This window comes from Diadema setosum, chromosome 18 (assembly GCF_964275005.1).
Source record: "Diadema setosum chromosome 18, eeDiaSeto1, whole genome shotgun sequence".
In the NCBI taxonomy this organism is placed as follows: domain Eukaryota; kingdom Metazoa; phylum Echinodermata; class Echinoidea; order Diadematoida; family Diadematidae; genus Diadema; species Diadema setosum.
This window is the reverse complement of record NC_092702.1, coordinates 17,487,968-17,510,449: the sequence shown is the minus strand read 5'-3', so window position 1 is coordinate 17,510,449 and position 22,482 is coordinate 17,487,968. Positions and strand designations below refer to the sequence as shown.

Here is a 22,482-nt window from a genome sequence, read left to right as displayed (position 1 = left end):
AAACTCATTAATCCTACGGTATTTTGATTGTTGCTCTTGTGCATGGTCAAATTGCTCACAAAGCCTTAAAGATGTGCTTATCAAACAGCACAAGAAAATGGCAAGAGTTGTAGGGTGAGTGGATCGCAGTGCCAAACAGCCAGGTGGTTGGAAGCCTACGTTGGACGACGCTTGAAGAGAGGTGGCGTTTGGGTTACAGCTCGTTATTCCGAAGGTTCTTTATTCCGAAAGCTCTTCAGTCCGAAGATTCGTTATTCCGAAGTTCGTTTTTCCGAATTTCATTTTCGGATGAACAAAATCTTCGGAATAACGAACCTTCGGAATAACGCCACAAAATAATGTTCGGATTAACGAACCCTTTTCCATTTTCGGATAAATGAACCTCTAGGTGTAGGGAATTTGCGTGTTTCGGATTAACGAACCTTCGGAATAACGAACCTTCGGAATATCGAACCTTCGGAATAACGAACAGAGTATGTACGAGAACTCATTACACCCCTTGGTAAAACACATTCATATAGAACACGAAACACAAGTAATAATGGTTTCATAATCCCACAAGTTGAAACTGAAGCAGGAAAAAAAAATCGTTTTAACACTATGCATCATGTCTTTGAAATCAGCTCCCCTCTGAAGTCCGAAACGCCACTTCCCTTCAAACGTTCGTATATTAGGGTACACATCTCACTTGGGGTAGAATTCCGTCATTTTGATATCCTTATATTGTGTAAGGGTATCATCCTATTTCATATAACGTGAATTTGTGTACTAGTATCATCAAAGATTTATCAATTTGCATTTTATATACAGCGTTGATATTTTTTGATATTGTGATGTATAACGGGATGTCCTTGATTTGTTACTTTGTGCACGTTGCATAAAATGTTGTATTTTAAGAATAACAGTGTATAAACCACTGATGGGGCTACCCTGGGTAGTATACTGGATAAATAGGTAAAATGAATACAAAAATTCTCTGTCATTCAACTCAAAACATTGCAAGACCAGCTGAAATACACCCGATGGCTACCTATACATCCACGTAAAACGAAACGCTATTCTGTCTTCCTTTTTTTTTTTTTCAAGTAGAAAGCGTGCAGAATTTTGAGAAAATTTACATATAACTAACTGACTGTCATGTCAGTCCCATAGACAATGGACCCTAAAAGTCCTTGTAGAGTACTTTGAATTCTATATACGAGCTGATAGCCAGTTGTCGACTTCTCACACAGTGTTTGGGATAAAGCTAATACTGAACGTCTTATCATACAATACATCAGAGATAATAACATCTAATCGTGTCGCCGCACGTAGAGCTATTTTAAAGATATTGTGCCACTTATTTCCTCTCTACCACCTTACATCCACTATATTACTCAAGACTCCAACTCAAGTGTTTTTGTTTTTATATAGAAAAAACCCAACAGATTGATAATGAATTACGATACACAACATTGTCTGGATGCGAAAAAGCTTCACATACCTCAGATACTCATTTTGAAGAGGACATTATTGGCAACAGACGCATGCACCTGGCAGAAATGGAACTGAGAATGATTATTATTTTCCTTCATAATCCAGTGCGTTGTCCAATTATACTAGCAAAATATATTATATTTTGTTCATTTTATCTGTTCCTCCACATGTACGTGAATAAAGACAACAAGACTTTTGAAGATTGAAGAGGCTGGTCTCTAGAAGTTGAAATATGGATGATCAGTAGTACTGATCATGAAAAAGCATAAATCATTAAATCATAGAATAATTCATCTTCAGATCTCTTTCGCTTTGCTATGGTACTGTCATGACATTTTCACACTGGACCGATAGCAAATTAAAAAGAAGAAGAAGGAAAAAAAGTTCATGAGCGCTGGTGTGTTTCCCAGCATTTAACTTGTTTTCAAAGCGTAGATATTCTTGGACTAAATAAAAGAAAAAAAACCCTAAAAATTCCGTAAAAATAAAAACGCCATATTTTCAACTCGCCTGAGGTCCATTCAAAAGTATATCCAATGTTTGGTTATGTTGTAACATCGTTTTATCGGCTGAATTTCATCATATGTTGAATTTATTTCGAGGCGGATCACGCCTTTAAGTATCTTTTAACCAGGGACAAAAGTAATCCTGTCCAAATTGCTACGCAGACGCTGACCAATAAGCATGAATACACCTGGCTAAATCTATTCCTTTTTTTTTTTGTATTACAATCCGTATCATGCCCTCAAAAAGTGCACACAGCGATTACATAATGAGCGGATGTTGCTTCAAACTTCACATGGTTTTTCCGTAACATGATGAAGGTACCATTTTCTTATCATTATGATATAAAAAAAAAATAAAATATTAAAAGTTCATTAATTTTCTTCTTCAAATATATCAAGGACATGATTAAACTGAAAAGACAAAGATACACCGAGATCCCTTTGATTACCTCCTTTTCTATCTACATAGAATACAGTAACTTGAATCATGAAAGACAAATTCTGATTGTCATGATCCCCGTAGTCTACCCATTATGATTACTGGAAGGTCACTACTTATCAATCAAAGCCGATTGTGACGACATTTTCTGCAAACAGTGAGCGAGATGTATGGATGGTCTAGCTGAGGATGGGCTATAAAAGGAGGAGTCCTGGAGGACTTTCCTCATCGGTTCCAGCTTCGACTCTCAACCCAGCAAGCAACAGAACAACGACAGTGAGTTCACATCTTCAATTGCTTTCTCAGTTGTTGTTTTTTTTTCATGCCTTTTTTTTTTTACAAACTCCCCGTTGAGGACGGTTTGATTTTGCTACAACACACATTTCCCCTAGACTCCTGCCCGAGTATACTCGGAACTCGTCCTCAACGGGTTAACATTAGCGCTGTTTTCTTCCCTTGAGATATATCAAGATAAATATTAATATAGTAAGCAGTGTTTTAAAAGAAAGGAAGTCATCATCCCATCCTTTTGAAATAGGTTCCAATTTTACTTCACTCTGGGATTCCCTGCCATTATAATTACTCAGACTAAAGTTTACGTTGTCTTCCAAAATAAACTACCATGTCAAGGCGTTGTGTTACATATGGGGAGGGTGACAGTAATGATATAAGGATATATCTTGTTACGGTTGGGTTGTTTGGGGATTTTTTTTTTCATGTTCTACACCTCATATGCTTCACTAAACACAAAATGACTTCGGACCTTCACGGCATGCTTTGCTTCGAAGACCAAGACATTGAATAATCGGGAGCATCTTTAAAAAAATACAGAAGAAGAACAAGAAGAAGAAGAAGCAAACACACTAATGATCATGATGATGATTCGGTGGAAAAATCAATTACAGCATGGGTGCATTAAAGGGCTCCTGTTAAAATATCTGAAACATCGATAATAAGGTCAATAGATATAGGACAGGCAAGTATCTTTACTGGTAGCTCACTGGGTGGTAGGAGAGGTTGGATACCAACTGTAGAAGTAAGCGGTTGGTGTAACGTTTTCGATTCTTATACCGATTCGGCACGCAGTGGGACTGGAAAACATTGAATACGCTGTAGTGAGACACGTACCATCATTTGCATCAAGATCATTGCCATCTTTTTTTCTTCGTACACTATTCATGCTTATTCTTTTTATTCCATTTTAGACCATGCGTGGCCTTACTCTCTGCCTCTTCGCCGCCCTCGTGGCCGCCGCCTACGGCATCGCTCCTCTCCAGCGCGTCGCGGAGAAGATCCAAAACAAGTACCTCGTCGTCATCGATGTAAGATTCCACACTTTTTTAATTAAAAAAAAAAAGAATGACCTTATCCTTTTGCACCAAGGTTCACGAATATAAATCGCTCTTGACGTGCTTGATCAAATTCATTTCAAAGAAAATAGAATTCTATACCTTCCTTGGATAGGTTATGAACACAATGTCTCATTATTTGAAATGACCCTCGTTCCTTGAATAGTTTTTACATTATTATTCAGACGAGTCAGTCAGTCGCTCATGCTCACGCGATTATAAGACTTTTATAAGACTATTATAGACTTAGACATTGTAGTATTCAAATCCCTATCCCCGACGTTTGATCTAATCAACTGAAGAATATGATCAAATGAAGGGGAGAAGAAGCATTTCATTCCGGCATACAATTAGGCATGTAATACTGTCTAAGGGCAATATTAACCTAAGGTAGAGAAGGGCAATGTATTCTTAAAGGAATGTTTGTGCAGTTGCCTGCCTTTTTTTTTAAGGAATATATTTGGAATATTTTTCTTTTCAAGTTCCTCTGTTATGTCTGTCGCTGATATGGTTAACAAACTAATTTGTTTGCAATGACTGTTGAGCTGTAGTTACTTGTTCATCAATGAATGTTTTCTTTGTTCGATTGCACACCAGGAGAGTCTCGACGTCGGTGAGTTTGGTGATCGTCTGACTGCCGCCTTCGCAAGCCGTCGCTTCAAGCTCGCCAAGATCCTCAAGTCTTTCAAGAACATGAAGACCCTCTCCGTCGAGCTCAGCGATGACGCCGTCGAGTTCGTAAGTGCACGTCGGGAACCATTTCGTCATCTTCAAACCAAATTTGTAGAAAAACAAAGATTTAATGGCATCAAAAGTTGTTCATAGCGTGAAATATTATCATACATTGTATTATTTTGTTGTGGAATACGCATCGAAGTCAGAGAATGACGAATCATAGATAGTTTCCAAGGATTAAAAGATGGGCAACACGTAATCAGTAGCCAGAATATCGGTGGTTACAAAACATGGTATCCAACACTGTTATCTTTGTGAAAATGGGAAAAGGGTAAAGGAATTTGTTTCGTAGTGTCCAGCTGCAATGCACCATGTCAGGAAAGTGAATGGAGAAAGTGACATGCTTTCTCATTTAAGCATCCCAACTCGATCTCACAATTACTCTTCTGACTATCCCTTCGATTCTTTTCATTGGGTACCACAATTAATCTCATGAAATCAAAGTGCGTTTATAGCAAATCGATGAACTATCAGACAATACAAGATTGAAAATATAACAACGCCCTTGTGCTTCGATTCTTCCCAATTTCCCCCCTTTTTTGTTTTTTGTTTTGTTATTGTGGTGTGTGTGTGTGTGTGTGTGTGTGTGTGTGTGTGTGTTGGTGGTGGTTGTGAAGAATAATTTTTTATTATGAACAATATTTCATTATCGTGATTTCATTAGCTGCGTCGCTTCGAGGGCGTCATCCACGTGGAGGAAGACGGTGTGGTCCGCACCCAGGCTGTTGCCTCGTGGGGTCTTGACCGTATCGACCAGAGGTACCTTCCCCTCGACAACAGCTACTCCCCTTCAAGTAAGAGCAATAAATATGATGAAAACATTAAACCAAATGCTATTTCATTTTAGATAAAGACGTTTCATTTCATCAAGATCAATTGGATTCGTTTCACAAGTTTTAATGTGATTATGTCATTCCAAACAAACAAGCGAAAAAGGGAGATGAGCTTTGCTTGACTAGATTAGTGATAATTACGATCTATGCATGCCAAACATTGCAAGATTTATCGTAAACACGGAGACCTTTCCCCCACTATTATGTGGCAGGCTCGGCGAGATTACGTTGTTGTTGTTATAATTCACATGTCTGTCATTCACTATTTTCCCCCTGTCAGACAGCGGACGTGGTGTCAACGTGTACGTGATCGACACCGGTGTCTGGCCCACCCATGACGACTTCGGCAACCGCGCCGTTGCCGCCTACGACGCCGTCGGCAACAACAACGTGAGTGGTTTTTTTTTTTCACACATCTCTGTACAGTTAAAATTCTGCGCATGTATGTTCCATTGTAGATCTCGATTATTGGTTAGGCTTCCATTGATTGATAAGAGTCAAATCAAGAAAATAAAATGAAATGGACGCGTTTGTAGATTTTATCTGGTAATATAGTTGTTCGTTGTAATACTTAAAAATGAGTAGAAATAGAATTGTAAACAGGAAATTTCGCTTAATCCAGTTACAACTGCAATATGAATTTCTCCCTGAGGACGGCGTGCGAACGTGGAATGTAAACAGAAGAGATAGATACGGCAAATCATCTTATAATAGCAAACCTATCGTCAAACGTCAGTGCTTCCAATTACGTTATCCTGCCTGTATGTTCACCCTATATGTTTTTGTCCTTTTTACGCATTCAGGGAATCGACTGCAACGGACACGGAACCCACTGCGCTGGAACTGTCGCTGGAACCAACTATGGTGTCGCTAAGAGCGCAAACATCTACGGCATCCGCGTTCTCGGTTGCCTCGGATCCGGCAGCAACTCTGGAATCATCGATGGTAAAATCATCTCGTAGTTTAAGTCTATATCTCGATGAATGAACCCCTTGCCCAGAGATATGAAAATTACACGGATATTTCACACAATGCAAGGGGATAATTGATAATGTTACATTAGATTTGTTTATGCAACTGATTGACAAATCGACGTAGGGCATTTCATCAATCAGTTGCATAAAAGCCTCCCGACGGAAGAATTTCATGAATTTGAATAGATTTGTTTACTTGTTAATTCATACTTTACAACAAAGATTTGATATGAGCTACATTGGAAATGAATTCCGATAGATTTTGACATATTCAATAGACTGGATTATGGAATTCATGATACACATAATCTATAATCTATTACCAATAGACTGTGTCGTCTACCAGTGGCCTCACATAAACATGAAATAAAAGTAATGTAGCTGGTAGACGAACCTGCAACACGTATCAACTTCTCTCTTGCCTCAAAGGTTTGATTTACAGATTGAAACAGCATCGATGGTGCAAATGTCAGTTTTCTTCTTGTAATGTACAATGGCCATTTTTTCATGTTTTCAATTGTTCAAGTCACATCGAACTTTCCCCAAATGTTAAATCTGACAGGTATGGACTGGGTTGTGTCCAACGGCCAGAAGCCCGGAGTTGTGTCCATGTCTCTAGGCGGAGGAGCCTCCTCTACCACTGACGCTGCCGTCAAGCGCATGTACGACGCCGGATTCACTGTCTCCGTTGCCGCTGGCAACAGCGACGAGGATGCCTGCGGTACCTCCCCCGCTAGGTCTGGATACGTAAGTGCTATTGATACTTCTATTTACTTACATCATAAACTGCAAATACACTAGAGGATATTGTCTTCCTTATAATTTCGAGCCAGATGTTGTTCGCCACGGCTGTACTTCAGGGGATTTTAACGCATTACTGCTCAATGCTGTAAGAACACAAGAAGGTCAGATGATTCTCAATGTGGCAAGATGACTGCATGTAATCAACACCAAAACTAATATTGCCTTTATAAATTCGAAAATTGTATCTAGTGTGTTGGGGTGTGTTTTTTTCGCGGAAGACTTTTGTCAAATAAATAGTTACGTAAAGGAATCTTTGTTGATCGCGTAGCAATTTCCTCACAGTAATACACCCTCCCCTTTCTCATGTGAACAGGCCCTGACCGTTGGAGCCACTGACAACACCGACGCCCGCGCCTACTTCTCCAACTACGGCTCCTGCCTGAACATCTTCGCTCCTGGTGTCGACATCACCTCCGCCTGGAAGGGATCCGACAGCGCCACCAGCACCATCAGCGGTACCTCCATGGCCTGCCCCCATGTCTCCGGTAAGACACACACCACCTTCCTTCTTCGTTCTTCTTATCCCCGACGTCGTATAGTATCTCCTACGTTTTCTTTCGTCTCCCGATACGAATACTGAGCGGGTTTGCAGAGATTGCTGAAAGATTTGTCCGTTCAAGTTACGACCTGCGATCAAATTATTCTGGGCTCCATAAAGCGCTATACTGCTCTTTCAAAAGTAGCTTGTGATAAAAGTTCTTTACTGCTGCATTAAAATTCATAATCAGCTTTTCTGGTCTTGCGACGAGAGTAGATTGTATAAATCCGTAGTAAACCCTCCCAAGTCTTAGCTGGATATTAAGCAAGGTAAGAAAAGTAAGTTTTATAAAAATAACAAGAACAATTTTAGCAATGCTGATTGTAAGGAATGCAGTGACCAATGTCTCTCTTCGCTTTCATTTCACTTCAACAAAATATACATAGGTGTCGCCGCCCTTATCCTCGCCGCCAGCCCGAACGCGTCGCCCTCTTCCGTCTACTCATCCATCCTGAACAGCGCCACCAGTGGCCTGGTTACCGGCAGGGGATTCCTCTCACCCAACCTCATGCTTTACACCAACTAAAGCGGGAAAAAACAAACAAAAATGGATTAAGCCTCTTGACTGCCATGCTATCAAATCAAATCAAATGAATTTATCATAATCATTGCTCAAATTATGCCCATGTGACTTGTGAAGATGAATTAAGGATGACAGAATCGGGATGTCTCAATAAACTGAAGAAATATGAAATGGAAAGCAATTCGTCTTGAGTCTTGATTGTATTTTAGATTGAAAGAGTGACGGAAGCGATACGGAAAGAGATGCCTTTACGCTTACGGTATTCATGCATGCATGACTTACATTCATTTGTATGTATGCCCACTTATAGTATTTATGAAGGAGTAAATGGATGAGATGTGAGCGAATGGAATTATGATATATATATATATATATATATATGTATATATATATATATATATATGTTTGTGTGTGTGTGTGTGTGTGTGCACATGATATATGTATAACTATACAGAGAGAGAGAAAGAGGGAGAAAGAGAGGGAGAGAAACAAATTTCCCAGAGTCCATGGCAGAGATGCTGACGCACAACATTGCATTCTGCCATCGGAAGGTCTCACAAGTGTCATGTTGACAGAAAAAAAAAGCAAGCAAAAGACAAACAAGGAAATAGATAAACAAACGAACAAATCACATTATCAAGCTTATTTTATCACTCAGGCAAAACATTAGTATTTCATGAATACTCTTTACAAAGGTAATAAGAAAGAATACTCACAGAAGATAGTTATACTTTTTCCAATAAATGTTTTGAACATGCAAAGAGAAACAGAAAGAAACAATGAAAGGTACATACTTTGACTTTATAAGAGAACAAAAAAACTTGGTTCGTCTCCACGTAAGCACGTATATCACAGATTCTTAAAAAAGGGATTTGATTTGGTAAAAATCTAAGAAACTAACAACAAAGGTCTGAGATCTTAGAAACCTGTTAAAGTTCAAGAATATTTAGAAATTCGAATGTTTTCGGTTTTACGGAAGCACGTTATATGGACATTCTGACATCTCGCTTCAGATATGAAGTGAGATTAAAATGATTGCAAAGCTTAACATATTTACCGACTGGCGGGGGAGGGAAATAAATTCGGCGACTGCGTCTGGCTTACATAAACTCCTCAATATAAGTTCTGCGATTAAAGTTTGATATATCATATTTCTCTTATACCCGCATTATCTTAATCAAATATGACATCATAAGAAAGCCTGATTAATTATCTTTAAAATGACACCTCACTTGCTATGATTGGGTATTCCTGGAATGCACAGTATGACTGAGTATGAGGAAAGAAATGTGGAATGTTGCAAAATAGAGCTATCGTGTTATGTCAAACAGTATAATTCCCATTTGCTTTGTCGTTTCAGGGAAGGAATGTGCTTGAAAAGAATGTATTGTGAGATTATCATTAGATTCCAGGCTTCATCCATGAATGAAAAACTGCAGCAGTATCTGCAGATTAAAATTAAACATAAAGGTTGACCAAACAGTCAATGTCTAAGAAATGGGAGTTTTTGAAAGTGCTGTCATTTCAAAATAATTGCATATTCCAGTGGCATTTTTTCATCAAAACTGTACATTATCAATAGTAGAATTGTTGCGACTTTTCACTTTACTTTAATTTGATCTGTCCCCATACTCAGCTGTTTTGCACTTTCCAAGAATACCCAATCGTAGCAAGTGAGGTGTCATTTTAAAGATAATTAATCAGGCTTTCTTATGATGTCATATCTAATGAAGATAATGTGGGTATAAGAGAAATATGATTATATCAAACTTTGATTGCAGAACTTATTTTGAGGAGTTTAGTTACTCATCACACAATCTTGTGAGCACAAAGCACGTCTGATTTTGCGACAATGGATGGGGAAGGTATAAATAATGGACTGGGAACCATGATGCATGTAACATGACATTAAGACTTTATTTACTCTAATGTTTACTTGCGCTGTTGCAGTATGTGAGGGAATGGCATCTTGACCTTTAGTATTTCATAATGTAGGCCTATGATAGCCAGCTGGTATCCCTGCAAGAACTTGTTGAACCGCTTTTATATTAAAGAAACTTCCGTCGTTCCATATGTTTGATTGTATTCTTTATACCGAAATCAACGTGGACATGGAGGGGATTACTCTTATATTCAACAGTGCACAAACAGTTACAGGCAGTGTAATTAATCTGTAGTACGTAGCCTATGATTCACACATTCTCATTTGCTCAAAGGTACTTGGTATTCTAGCTGTTTTTCATAGTAATAAATTGCCCTGCAGCTTAGAATCCGGAATAGAAATCCGAGAAACTGCTACATAAAGACAAAACAATACAGAGAAAAAAAAAACAAGCAACTATATCCGATGAACTTGATCAATCAAGTATAGAATACAAATACTGATGCTTCGCACATTGCAATAAACTAAGAAGAATAGGACTGGTTCAACATTCCACCTTTACCAGTGTCACACTGTGAGCGTCTTTACAGTTGAAACTTTCTGGTCTGAAAGGTGCAAAATTGCACCCAAAAATGTGCTCACAGTGTGACACTGGCAGTGGCGTAACTACGGGGGGGGGGGGCATGGGGGGGCACGTGCCCCCCCAATCCGCTGGTAAAAAAAAAAGAAAAGAAAAAAAAAGAAGGAAAAAAGAAAAAAAAACCCTACCAAAATGGCAATTCAAGGGTTAAGTAAACTGCTTTTGAAATCGACATGAAAGGATGATCAAGAAAAAAGATATTTTTCTAAGATTTCTTTTAACCATATAATTAAAGAGGTATTGTAGTGGAACATTGTTCAAAAAACCCGGAGACGACAAAAGATTGTGATTCAGTGTGATTCCTGGTTGGCATTTTGAATACAAGCATGGATGTGCGCAGTGTACTCAGAACATCGGAATGGTAAAAAGAGTCGCTGCAATGTTGCGCAATGATGTTTCATAGGTTGTACACATTAAGCTTGATCATTGATTTTGCAGTGTTGCTTTACATACTAGTCTATATTAAACTGCCTTGCATTGCCAATAATAAGACTTGACCTTGGCTATTTCCTAACTTTTCCATCTATATGAAACACACACACTCACAAACACCAGATGCTCTATATAAAGTGCAGATTTTGGACATCCTTCTCCCGCTTGGTCACTTCGACGCTCCCTCGCTGGTCATACCTCCCCCAATTATAAACATAAACCGACACCCTTGACTACCAGTGGCGGATCCAGGGGGTGCACCGGGCGCCCCCTCCCTCCAAAGCGAAAAAAAAATATATATGTAGCTACAATTTGGACTGTAAAATGTCAAAATTTTCAAGCTCGCTCGCTTCGCTCGCTCACATTTAATCGTTATGCAATTCTTCTGATGCTGCTGTCAGTAATTGCCAGCAGTCGCGCCCGGTACGTCCCCTCCCCTTAATTTCCAAAGCGAAAAAATATACCTAAAAACGGCAGTTTTGGGAACATAAAATTTCAAAATTTTCAAGCTCGCTCGCTTCGCTCGCTCGCATTTAACCGTTATATGCCATTCTCCTGATATTACTGCCAGTAATTGCCAGCAATTGCACCCGGTGCACCCCCTCCCCCCTGAATTTCCAAAGCGGAAAAATATAGCTACAAACGGCAGTTTGGGGACTGTAAAATGTCAAAATTTTCAAGCTCGCTCGCTTCGCTCGCTCGCATTTAATCGTTATGCCATTCTCGTGATGTTACTGCCAGCAACTGCCAGCAGTTGCGCCCGGTGCAACCCCCTTAATTTCCAAAGCAAATATATATATATATATTATATATGTATATATATACATACATATATTATTATATATAGCTACAAACGGCAGTTTGGGGACTGTAAAATGTCAAAATTTTCAAGCTCGCTCGCTCCGCTCGCTCGCATTTAATTATTACGTTATGCAATTCTGATGTTGCTGCCATGAGGTGCCCCCCCAATGTCTTGACCCACGGTACGCCACTGGACACTGGTAAAGGTGCTCCCATGTGTGACAAAATGTGCAAAATTCTTAGAATGTTATGGGATAAACTTGATCCAGATCAGTATACAGAGGTGAAATCCACAAATTATTATCTGATAGCAATGTGACTACATGGCTCTTGATTTGCATTTCAAAGTATTTCAACCATGCCGACTGAAATAACTGCGAGTAATATCTACTTAAACATTATAAACTGATAGCTACAACTGAAAATATTTCTCAATCTCCAAAGACCTATACACTATACACGAAATGTTGTACAAATATAATGAAGTGACTTTTGTCATAAATATTGTAAGGTAAGAGAAGGAGGGGAATACATAATCATAAGGGCATATTGCTCCCACGAATTTGAAGTGGTCTTGAAGAGTCCCAAGTCATTATCCTGCCAATCAGGTACATGAACAAGCACCTTACTTCCTAAACTAGGTCCGATTTATTCATGCTAAAGATCCAGTCATAAAGAACAAAGAGATTCAGAATTTCAATGCAGTAAATTCTCGTCTTGCACTGCTTTTGTGGTAACGTCCAAGACCAAAACCCTTGCTTAAAGTGAAAGAAAATGTCAGTTGCTCTAAAAAAAAAAAAAAAAAAAAAAAGACACCAGGTGTTTCTGTTCCTTCAAACGGCACCATATAGGCCCTACTTAACTCTAACGTCACCACCATTATCATTCCATAGATAACAGACGATTAAATAAAACGGATTACAGTGCTCATGAAACGGTTGTGTGCTTATTTTGCAAACTAAATCCCACTAACAATTAATCATCTTGCTAATTTTACGACTACATAGTATGAAGTACAAAGTAGTCCTTTCTCATTTCAGCATTAATCGTCAATGAAATATCAAGTATATTAGCTTTAAACTCTAGCTTTAATTGCATCGTTTTGTTTTGTTTTTAGATGTTTTCGCGGATTAATAATAAACCGATTTGAATATCCTCCCACTGCGTCTGCCGAAAGCATATCTCTCTTCTGTCCGTATAGATATATTTTAATTTCGATTTCAATTTTTGATTTCATTTTCGACGAAAACATTTAGACATCACTAACTTTGAAAACAGTAAGGTAAGTAAAGCTATGTGGAATGAAAAGAGTTCCACAATTATATATTATCGGGCCACTAAAACCTTTAATCTAAAATTTTGGTGGCCCGAGAAAGATATGTAGTGGCCCGAAATAAAAGCAAAAGTAACAATCCATTTTAAATCTTTGGTGGCCCGGCCTCAATTTTTAGTGGACCCGGGCCACCGGGCTGCCGCTATTGCGGAGCCCTGTATTATGGTAGATGAACTGAATCAGAAAAAAAAACTATAAAAAATGAAAGTATTATACTAAAGTGAATTTTGCACTACTCTAATTCTGAAAACCATTAGGCTCCGTACAGCAGAATGATAAATGGTTTAAGATTGTTAATTGTTACTGTTATCTTTGAATATTAGCACCGATTTTTTAGTGTTTCAAAAGTAGCCATGACGAAATGACTTTTTCATTTATTTTTTTTTTTTTTGTAACGGCTTCCACTGAAACACTGAATTATTAGTAATTATTTATGTCGATGTTGGGCAATTTGTCAATAAATTGCAGTAAAAAAAAAAAATCCGTAAGAATTAAATAATTGAAAAAGACAGACAAAAATCTCCCAACAACAACATTCATATATTTAGAGGGTCCAATTGTGAGACGACTACAACGGAAATGAATGAAAAATATTTGTGCGTCTGTGTGTGTGTGTGTGTGTGTGTGTGAGAGAGAGAGAGATGGATTGATTATTCGATGACTGCTGAAGTCATTTTGCTCTCGAACGATTGTAGAGTGTTATTTATTTAAGCTGAAAAAGAGTGAATACGTTGATTTAGAATTTTAAGTCGGATTGTCGACGTACGGGTCAACGTTCATTTCATTTTCATTTCATTTTATTTCATTTCTGGCCAAAGTATATAATATGACAATTGCATATAAACAAAGTAAAGTACAATGTAACTTTTGCATGCCGTTATCCAAATGAGATTTGAATGCACGTCATTTGTTTACAATGAAATAATAAACATACTTTAGATGAAGAAATACATGGACAAAATATGACTGAAACATAACAAAGAAAAAGTCGGAAATGGAGGGGACTGATAAAAAGCCAGGCTTGTAGAATACAGTTCCCTCGTGAGTAGTAAAATTGTAATAATGAAAAGAGACAATTAGACACATTCCTCGGGAAGCAAAGCATAAAACAAGTACGCACACAAACGCACACACAGACAGAAACAAAGCAGCTCTTTTACATACGCATGGAAAGAATAAACAGGAGGTCAAAGGTCAGAAAGGGACAGAAAGAGGAGGACAGGAAAGAGAGAGGAAGAGTTCAATACTGCTCTTGGAGGATGATTAGGGGAAGAAACTTTTGTTCAGCTTGTCAATCGACATAAGTTCTAAACGAACAGTAGTAAGATAAGATGGTAATCATAGCACACACAGCTAAAATCATTGTCGTGGTATATACGGTTTTGTGTCATAAATAATCACCATATTAAGACAAGTCAACATCTATTTGACACGGTAAACATGAGTCTTTCTGATTTTTAGTTTTATCATATAATATGCCGTTACTTTGGTAATACATTTCCGCTACTCTTCAAAAACTGGTCTCATAAATCACAATCTTAGGGCCAACGTATCTGACAAAAGTGAATTTCAATAACGTACAAATCCATTAGTAACTTCCACATTTTACTTTTTAGTTATGATGTCTTCATCCTATTAGAGCACTGCCATTTCCGCTTGATCTTGCACATCAGCACCTCAAGAACAGTATGTGGGTTTATTTTTAGCACCTCAATCACTATCACGATTTTTTATTGTATTAGGCCCTATCTAATATTGCGGTATTATTTTGCTGTGTTTTCTCTTATTCTAATGCTGTTAACACGTTTTGCTATACTACTTTAGAAATTCAGTCTAATTGTTCCGCATCAATACCGCAAAACCAACGTCTGCGCAAATTTGCTCTACAACACTAAAGACGTTTTTGTAGTCTTATCTTGATACGTTTACATAAACAAGCGTATAATTATTATGACAAAGCAACTTTTACAGCCCTCGAAAAATGTGTCTTAAAAAGCTACACATGAAGGCCAACCTATGTAAGAGATATCACTTTAAACGCGTAAACGCTCACACACCACGGCAGTAGTTTAGTTTCACGTCAGACCTACTAACCTACCCACCGATCACAATGATTTCCATACACCCCTTTAAACTTTGTTTGGTTTGGCGAAGGTATAAATAAGTTACATTATTAAAATAGATAAAGAGATAAAATAAAAAGACGTCTTAAACTATCACATGATCCATTCGTGTGACCGCATGACCCATACGTAAAAAAACGGTCCATGACGGGTGACGACAGTCTGTCCAGAATCTCCAAAATGGCGGCAATAATGAAAAAAAAAAAAATCCCTCCCTTATTGATTAGATTTCGTTTTCTTTAAATGAAAACAAGATACCAGTATATAAATTTTTTAGTATGTATTACATTATTACTAGATATTCAAAACTGAATGCACGCGTCTAAAAAAAAAAAGAAGAGAATGATAACAGCAACAACATGTTTGAAGAAATTGTGATGTCCATGGTTAAAGTAACTGCATTTATGGTTACAATCATTTTTGACAAAAGTTAAGTCACTACATTCAGGGTAGTCAATACATTCAACTGAAACAAATCCAAGCTTTTGCAGGAACGTCTTTGTTTTATGTCAATTTTCTTTTTCAAAAAGACACGTGATGATAGTCTTTGACGTCATTGCGGTATATGCGAGTACGTGTCAGAGTATCAAAGTGACGTAACCGGAACGATGGATTGTCATTTATCATTAATCCTCTTATAGAGACATGTGAAATCACCAGGTGACTTACTTTTCGTCCTCTATAAAAGCTGGAAGAGGAGACGATTATACCATTGGTTCCAAGCCATCATCAAGAAGACACTGGTAAGTGATCACTAGAATTTCAGTATTCTGTATTATCAGTATATTCGATTCCTGTATCGACACCTTTGTGTTAGAGGGGTTACAGCGATCCGCCTTAAGAATCGGAGTTTCCGACCAGTTGTTTCAAACTTATCCCAATGTGTTTTTGGATCTTTGGAGTAACTAATGGCATTATTTCCTCGACAATAGATCGTCTGAAGCATATGCATTTATTTAGTATGGTAAAAATAAACTCGCCTAACATTATCAGTGCAGATCATAGTCAAAATTCCATAACCGAGTAAAGGTCATTCAGGCTCGTTCAATAATAATCATTAATGTATACAACATTATGTTTTATTACATTCATGACTGACCTTCCAATCATTATTTTGCTCAGGTGAGTTTTGCTATTTAGACATTATTCGAACCCATATAACAGTGGAATATCTTCTTTCTTTATATTGATAAAGAAAAATCTTTTTCTCGACTCTTAAATCCAGAAAATGCGTGGTCTTACTCTCTGCCTCTTCGCCGCCCTCGTGGCCGCCGCTTACGGCATCGCTCCTCTCCAGCGCGTCGCGGAGAAGATCCAAAACAAGTACCTCGTCGTCATCGATGTGAGAACGCCCCGCCTTTTCCCGTTCGATGATTCATTCGAAATAACTTTAAAGAATAGCAGTAATACGTAGTTTTCTGGAATTCTTGTTAAATGTCGCACCTTCGGTAGTGTTCAGTAAAAGTTGTTTAGGAAGAGTGTACAAATGCGGTACGTGTAAGGTTATATCTAAAATAATGTTGGTCTTGAGATTTATGGGTTTAGTAATAATTAATGTCACAATGATTTGCTGTTTATCACATCCAATATCGGCTTGGACTCGTCAGAGCATTATTGTCCACGTTTTTCCTCTTTTTTTTTCTTTTTTCTTTTTTTTTTTTTTTTTGGGGGGGGGTATTTCTCATTCAGTGCCATTTTTTTTTTTCTGTGTGTTCTTTTGGTTACACTAAGGATGTCATGTAAGGCAAATGCGAAATAGTAAGCTTTCTTCGATTTCATGTACCTCCGACATGGTATTCCTTATGGGTCTGGAATTTTGATTGAGCTTTCAACCTATAAAAAAAAAAAGAGAAAAAAAAATTGTGCTTGACAGTCCAAATAAAAATTTCAGTGAACAAGTCTACTGGTCAGACAATGGCCACTTGTGACTATGAAAATGACCCTCGTTTACTGTCATTCGACAGTTGCAAGGCATGATCTCTATCTTGTCTATCGAATAAAAAATCATTTGATTTTAGGAGAGTCTCGACGTCAGCGACTTCGGTCGTCGTTTGTCCACCGCCTTCGCCAGCCGTCGCTTCAAGCTCGCCAAGATCCTCAAGTCTTTCAAGAACATGAAGACCCTCTCAGTTGAGCTCAGCGATGAAGCCGTCGAGTTCGTAAGTTCCTCGCGATGCCTTATGAAGCAATAAAAAATAATTGTAATAATAAAATCCATAACGATTTAAACTACGAATCTTTTCTTTCCCTTTAAGAAACGCCGTGCTCAATCTATGTGGTTTCTCAATTTAGGAAAACAGGGATGTTTTAAGAAATAAAAGTGTCATAGTTGTCTCTCCGAAAAGCAAAGTAAGAGAAATACCTCGATAAACAACAAAAATGGCACTAGAAAGAATATCGTTGAATATTTCTGGTGAAATGATACCTCCCGTATAATAAATACACTGAGTATAACGAAGTGGTTACGATATCAACAAATTTCTCGACAATCTTGTACCCTTTAAAGGTAGGGGATACCTTTTACAGACCTCCCAAAATGCAGCAAAACATTAAATATGAACCTCAGGGGACTTGTTTAGGCCACTGCTGAGAAATTTGGAAGTCAACAGTTATCTACAATTTGAATAATGCACAAAACTCAACTGCTCAGTAGTTCTGTCTGTCAGCCACACTTAAGCCTTTTTGTTGCAGTCTTCTGTATTTTTTTTTAAATCTATAAACACAAATCTAAAAGTATAAGAGCTGATGTAATAACATATAGAGTGTGTGGCAAGAATGTATATAGAAATTTTTGTAAGTTTTGATGAACTTTTTTCACAAAATATACATGATGGACACACATGCAGTGCATGGGTCTGCAAAGGTAGCCTAGTAATGTACTGGAATTTACGGTGAGCCCCGAAAAAAATTCAATTCAAAATCTAACGGTCAATAAAAATGTACTAAATGTTACCTTCCACTTTCAATACTTTATGGGAGTTTCTAAAATGATACTCTCTTCAACATACCACTGTATTTATACAACTCTTCATTTAAGGCATGCAAATGGGATTCCCTACCTTTAAAGTTAGTTGCACAAGACTTAAAAATGATTGATAGAATAAAAACGACATATTTATCGATATAGAATACAGGCATGTTTCATTGTCATGATTTCATAAGCTGCGTCGCTTCGAGGGCGTCGTCCACGTGGAAGAAGACGGTGTAGTCCGCACCCAGGCTGTTGCCTCGTGGGGCCTTGACCGTATCGACCAGAGGTACCTTCCCCTCGACAACACCTACTCCCCATCCAGTAAGAATCCTCCTCCCTCTGGTTCCTGTTCTACCTGAATTCCATACACTTCAAGAAAAATAGGCTCAACTTTGGACCTGTACCAATGTCACACTGGGAGTACCTTTATCTGTGCAATTTGAACCTTTCAGTTCATTGCAACAATGGGAGCACCCTCAAAGGTGCGAAGTTGCACCCGTGAAGGTGTTCCCACCTTTAAAGGTGCAAACGTGAAACAGTAATAAATAGCTACCTAATTCAATGTACTTTATATACATTTTAACAATCCTTTGAAAACGTATTGAAAACAATCCTTTGAAAACGTATTGAAAACTTTAAAAATTCAGACGGAAGTGCCTGACATCATTCTTTCATCGCAGTTTCATATGGAGCTTATACTCTTATACGCCAAAAATGTAGCAATGTTCTTGCTTTCCGGCTAATCAACAAAGAATATGCCTTTTAAACGTATTTGATACAGATGTAAAATGCAATCGTTCCAGTATGACTGAAGTAATGAACGCAATCCTAATCAGCAAAACATTTACGTAAGTTTCTCACATTCTTTTCAGACAATGGTTATGGCGTCAACGTGTACGTGATCGACACCGGTGTCTGGCCCACCCATAACGACTTCGGCGGGCGTGCTGTCGCCGCCTACGACGCTGTTGGTAACAACAACGTGAGTATCGCTTTGCAATTACGTTAGTTGCAGGCAGAGCAAAGTTAAATTCAAATTAGTTTTTAATCTATCAAATATGTATTCCCTCTGTCCATAATGAACAATTAATTCACCTACACAACAAACATGAACACAATAACCACGAATACATGTATCACGTACACAAAGCTCATCTTCACACGAATTCTTCACATTTTTTTTCACAATGCACCACTGCGCTTTTTTTCTCTCCATTTTCTTTCTCCATTCAGTGAGTGGTGACTAGAGTATCTCATTATTTGTTGTAGAAAACTATTTCTTAGGCCACTTTGATCCTCGTCTAGAGTTTGCATATGATGATGGTATCCTGTATTAAATCAGACATTGTATTTTGAGTTGTTTGTCCTTTGAACGGCAGGTTCATGATCCTTAAGTTTGCATATGCATAAAATAACACCTGCTCGTCTTCATCTTGTATTATCATGGAAAATGTCGTAGTCTTTAAAATCACTTGCCTGTTACACCTGTTATATTCTACACAATCACCTTGTTCAATAGACTCTGTGTCAAACAATAAAATCAATCAATCAATCAATCAATCAATCAATCAATCAATCAATCAATCAATCAATCAATCAATCAGTCAATCAATCAATCAATTTGTTCTCTCGTGCCTCCCATACAGGGAATCGATTGCAACGGACACGGTACTCACTGCGCTGGAACCGTCGCCGGAACCAATTATGGTGTCGCTAAATACGCCAACATCTACGGCATCCGCGTTCTCGGCTGTCTTGGCTCTGGCTCTACTTCTGGAATCGTTGACGGTGAGTTTACCAACATTCAGCTACAGCGTTAACAGTGCTGCTTACCAACATGACTAAAATGTACTGTGATGACATTGAACCTGTCTTGTCTCGATTTAAAGTGTATTACAGTTATTGCAAACAAGATGTAATTTTGATGAATTCAAAGGAATGTTCACAATAAGATCCATCTCAGTGAATTTCACCATACATTACACTGCATTACAATACACCATACATTTATATTATGGTGTGTTTTTTTTCTACCCAAGATCTTGTATTTAATGCGTTTTGATGACAAGTTTCTTAACTACTTAAGATGCATCTAAACTTCAAAACAAACTTTATGAGAAGGTTGGATTTTTCCCTTGCCGTTACTGAGGTTGTCACAAATTTCGACAAATTATACAATTGTAGCAATAAAACTATAACTTACGATTACATAGATTAGTCTTCACTAACTTAGATTTCTTTTAGGTTTTATTACGACAGGTGACAATAATTAGGCTAGAATTGCATTCCTTGCTTCAATGAAAGGTATGGACTGGGTTGTGTCCAACGGCCAGAAGCCCGGAGTTGTGTCCATGTCTCTTGGCGGAGGAGCCTCCTCTACCACCGACGCTGCCGTCAAGCGCATGTACGACGCCGGATTCACTGTCTCCGTTGCCGCTGGCAACAGCGACGAGGATGCCTGCGGTACCTCCCCCGCTAGGTCTGGATACGTAAGTGCTAGTGCTATTATCTGATGATGGACTTATACTTTAAAAGGTTTGAAAATGGCGCTTAGTCGTTCGTCCGATCAAACTCTTTAAATCAATATTACGAGGAAGTCTATGATGTATGTTTTGATTATAAAGCATGTGTTGCTCTGAACGGTAAGTACACTCATGCATTTTGAATTAGAGATGGTGTAAATCATGCAATGGGCAGAATGTTAAGTTTAAATTTATGCACATGCACCCCTGAAGCTTAAATCACTGATGGCTATTGACCTCAAATCTTGAGTGTGGCATGACACTATATTGAATTCTTGTAGTACAAGACGAATGACGTAGGCACCAGAAATTTGTCGTCGACAATAATTTTTTTTTCCGCTTATTCATGTATGTATGTGTGTGTGTGTGTGTGTATGTGTGCGTGTGTGTGTGTGTGATTATGTTATTATAATTAATTTGTGCGTTTGAAGATGAGTGTTAATGTGATTGCTTGTTTGTCTGTAAACAGGCCCTGACCGTTGGAGCCACCGACAACACCGACGCCCGCGCCTACTTCTCCAACTACGGCTCCTGCCTGAACATCTTCGCTCCTGGTGTCGACATCACCTCCGCCTGGAAGGGATCCGACAGCGCCACCAGCACCATCAGCGGTACCTCCATGGCTTGCCCCCATGTCTCCGGTATGACATAGACCCCATTTGTTTCCATTCCTCTTAACCTACTTTTATCTTTCGGGCTGTCTCATTTTTTCCTGTATATGTTGTTGTTGTTCAACCGATAACTGGCTGACTTTTACGTATTGTCTCTTATTATCTTTAGATGACATTATTATACTAATCTAGATTCGCGATTATTGGCATATTAAACATGAAACATTGTCCAAATTGAAAGAAATATTGAAAGATTGAAAGATACTTTCTTTTGAATTGGGGAAGGCTAACGTTTCAGGATGGGAAATGTTCATTTGATTTAGGAAATAATTGTATTATGGATTCTCGTCCTGTGCTAAAATGGCTAAGCGTCCTAATGATTTGCAGTGTTTCTCCCCATGACCACTTCGACATTGATAACTTCACCCTCTTGTCTTATGACAGGTGTTGCTGCCCTGACCCTCGCCTCTTCTCCAAATATGTCGCCCTCTTCCGTCTACTCTGCGATCCTCAACAGCGCCACCAGGGGTCTGGTTACCGGCAGGGGATTCCTTTCACCCAACCTCATGCTCTACACCGAATAGGTGGTTCAATACGAATCAAACCAAACAGAAATATGAAAAAAAAAAGAAGAAGAAAACTGCTGCAAGATACGTCTGCCTAATCAATCGTTTTCAATTTGACCCCTTGGAAAAAGGGGAAACAGAAATCACTGAAATCCTCCACTGACTTGATGTCGTCAATAAAATGTCAGAAATATCCGCCAAATAAACAATGTACATATTTGCCTTTATTTTCTTCTTGTGTATTGAGAGATATCCTTAATTAGAAATAACTACTCAGCGCTGACGATCCTGAAAAGAAATACAGTGTTACAGAAAATAAAAGCTATTAGGAAAGGAGTGTGTGATTGATGTGAATTTAAAGAGTGTGGATGTGCTTGTATAAGCCTACGTGTTGCTAAATGACAACATAAGTCATAATCAATAA

General features: G+C 38.3%; 2 protein-coding genes across 2 annotated transcripts; both read left to right on the top strand.

The window, feature by feature from the left end:
• Nucleotides 1-3,629: 3,629 nt before the first annotated feature.
• Nucleotides 3,630-8,180, top strand: LOC140242081 (aqualysin-1-like). The gene is made up of 8 exons (XM_072321840.1): nucleotides 3,630-3,743; nucleotides 4,368-4,508; nucleotides 5,170-5,299; nucleotides 5,619-5,728; nucleotides 6,142-6,283; nucleotides 6,875-7,059; nucleotides 7,430-7,601; nucleotides 8,041-8,180. Exons 1-8 carry the CDS (start codon nucleotides 3,630-3,632, stop codon nucleotides 8,178-8,180), a joined length of 1,134 nt encoding a protein of 377 aa, XP_072177941.1.
• A 7,817-nt stretch (nucleotides 8,181-15,997) lies between these two features.
• Nucleotides 15,998-22,076, top strand: LOC140241368 (aqualysin-1-like). Its single transcript, XM_072321101.1, has 9 exons — nucleotides 15,998-16,131; nucleotides 16,614-16,730; nucleotides 17,407-17,547; nucleotides 18,551-18,680; nucleotides 19,232-19,341; nucleotides 20,006-20,147; nucleotides 20,664-20,848; nucleotides 21,351-21,522; nucleotides 21,937-22,076. The coding sequence occupies exons 2-9, from the start codon at nucleotides 16,617-16,619 to the stop codon at nucleotides 22,074-22,076; spliced, it is 1,134 nt and encodes a 377-aa protein (XP_072177202.1). The 5' UTR covers nucleotides 15,998-16,131; nucleotides 16,614-16,616.
• Nucleotides 22,077-22,482: the final 406 nt, after the last annotated feature.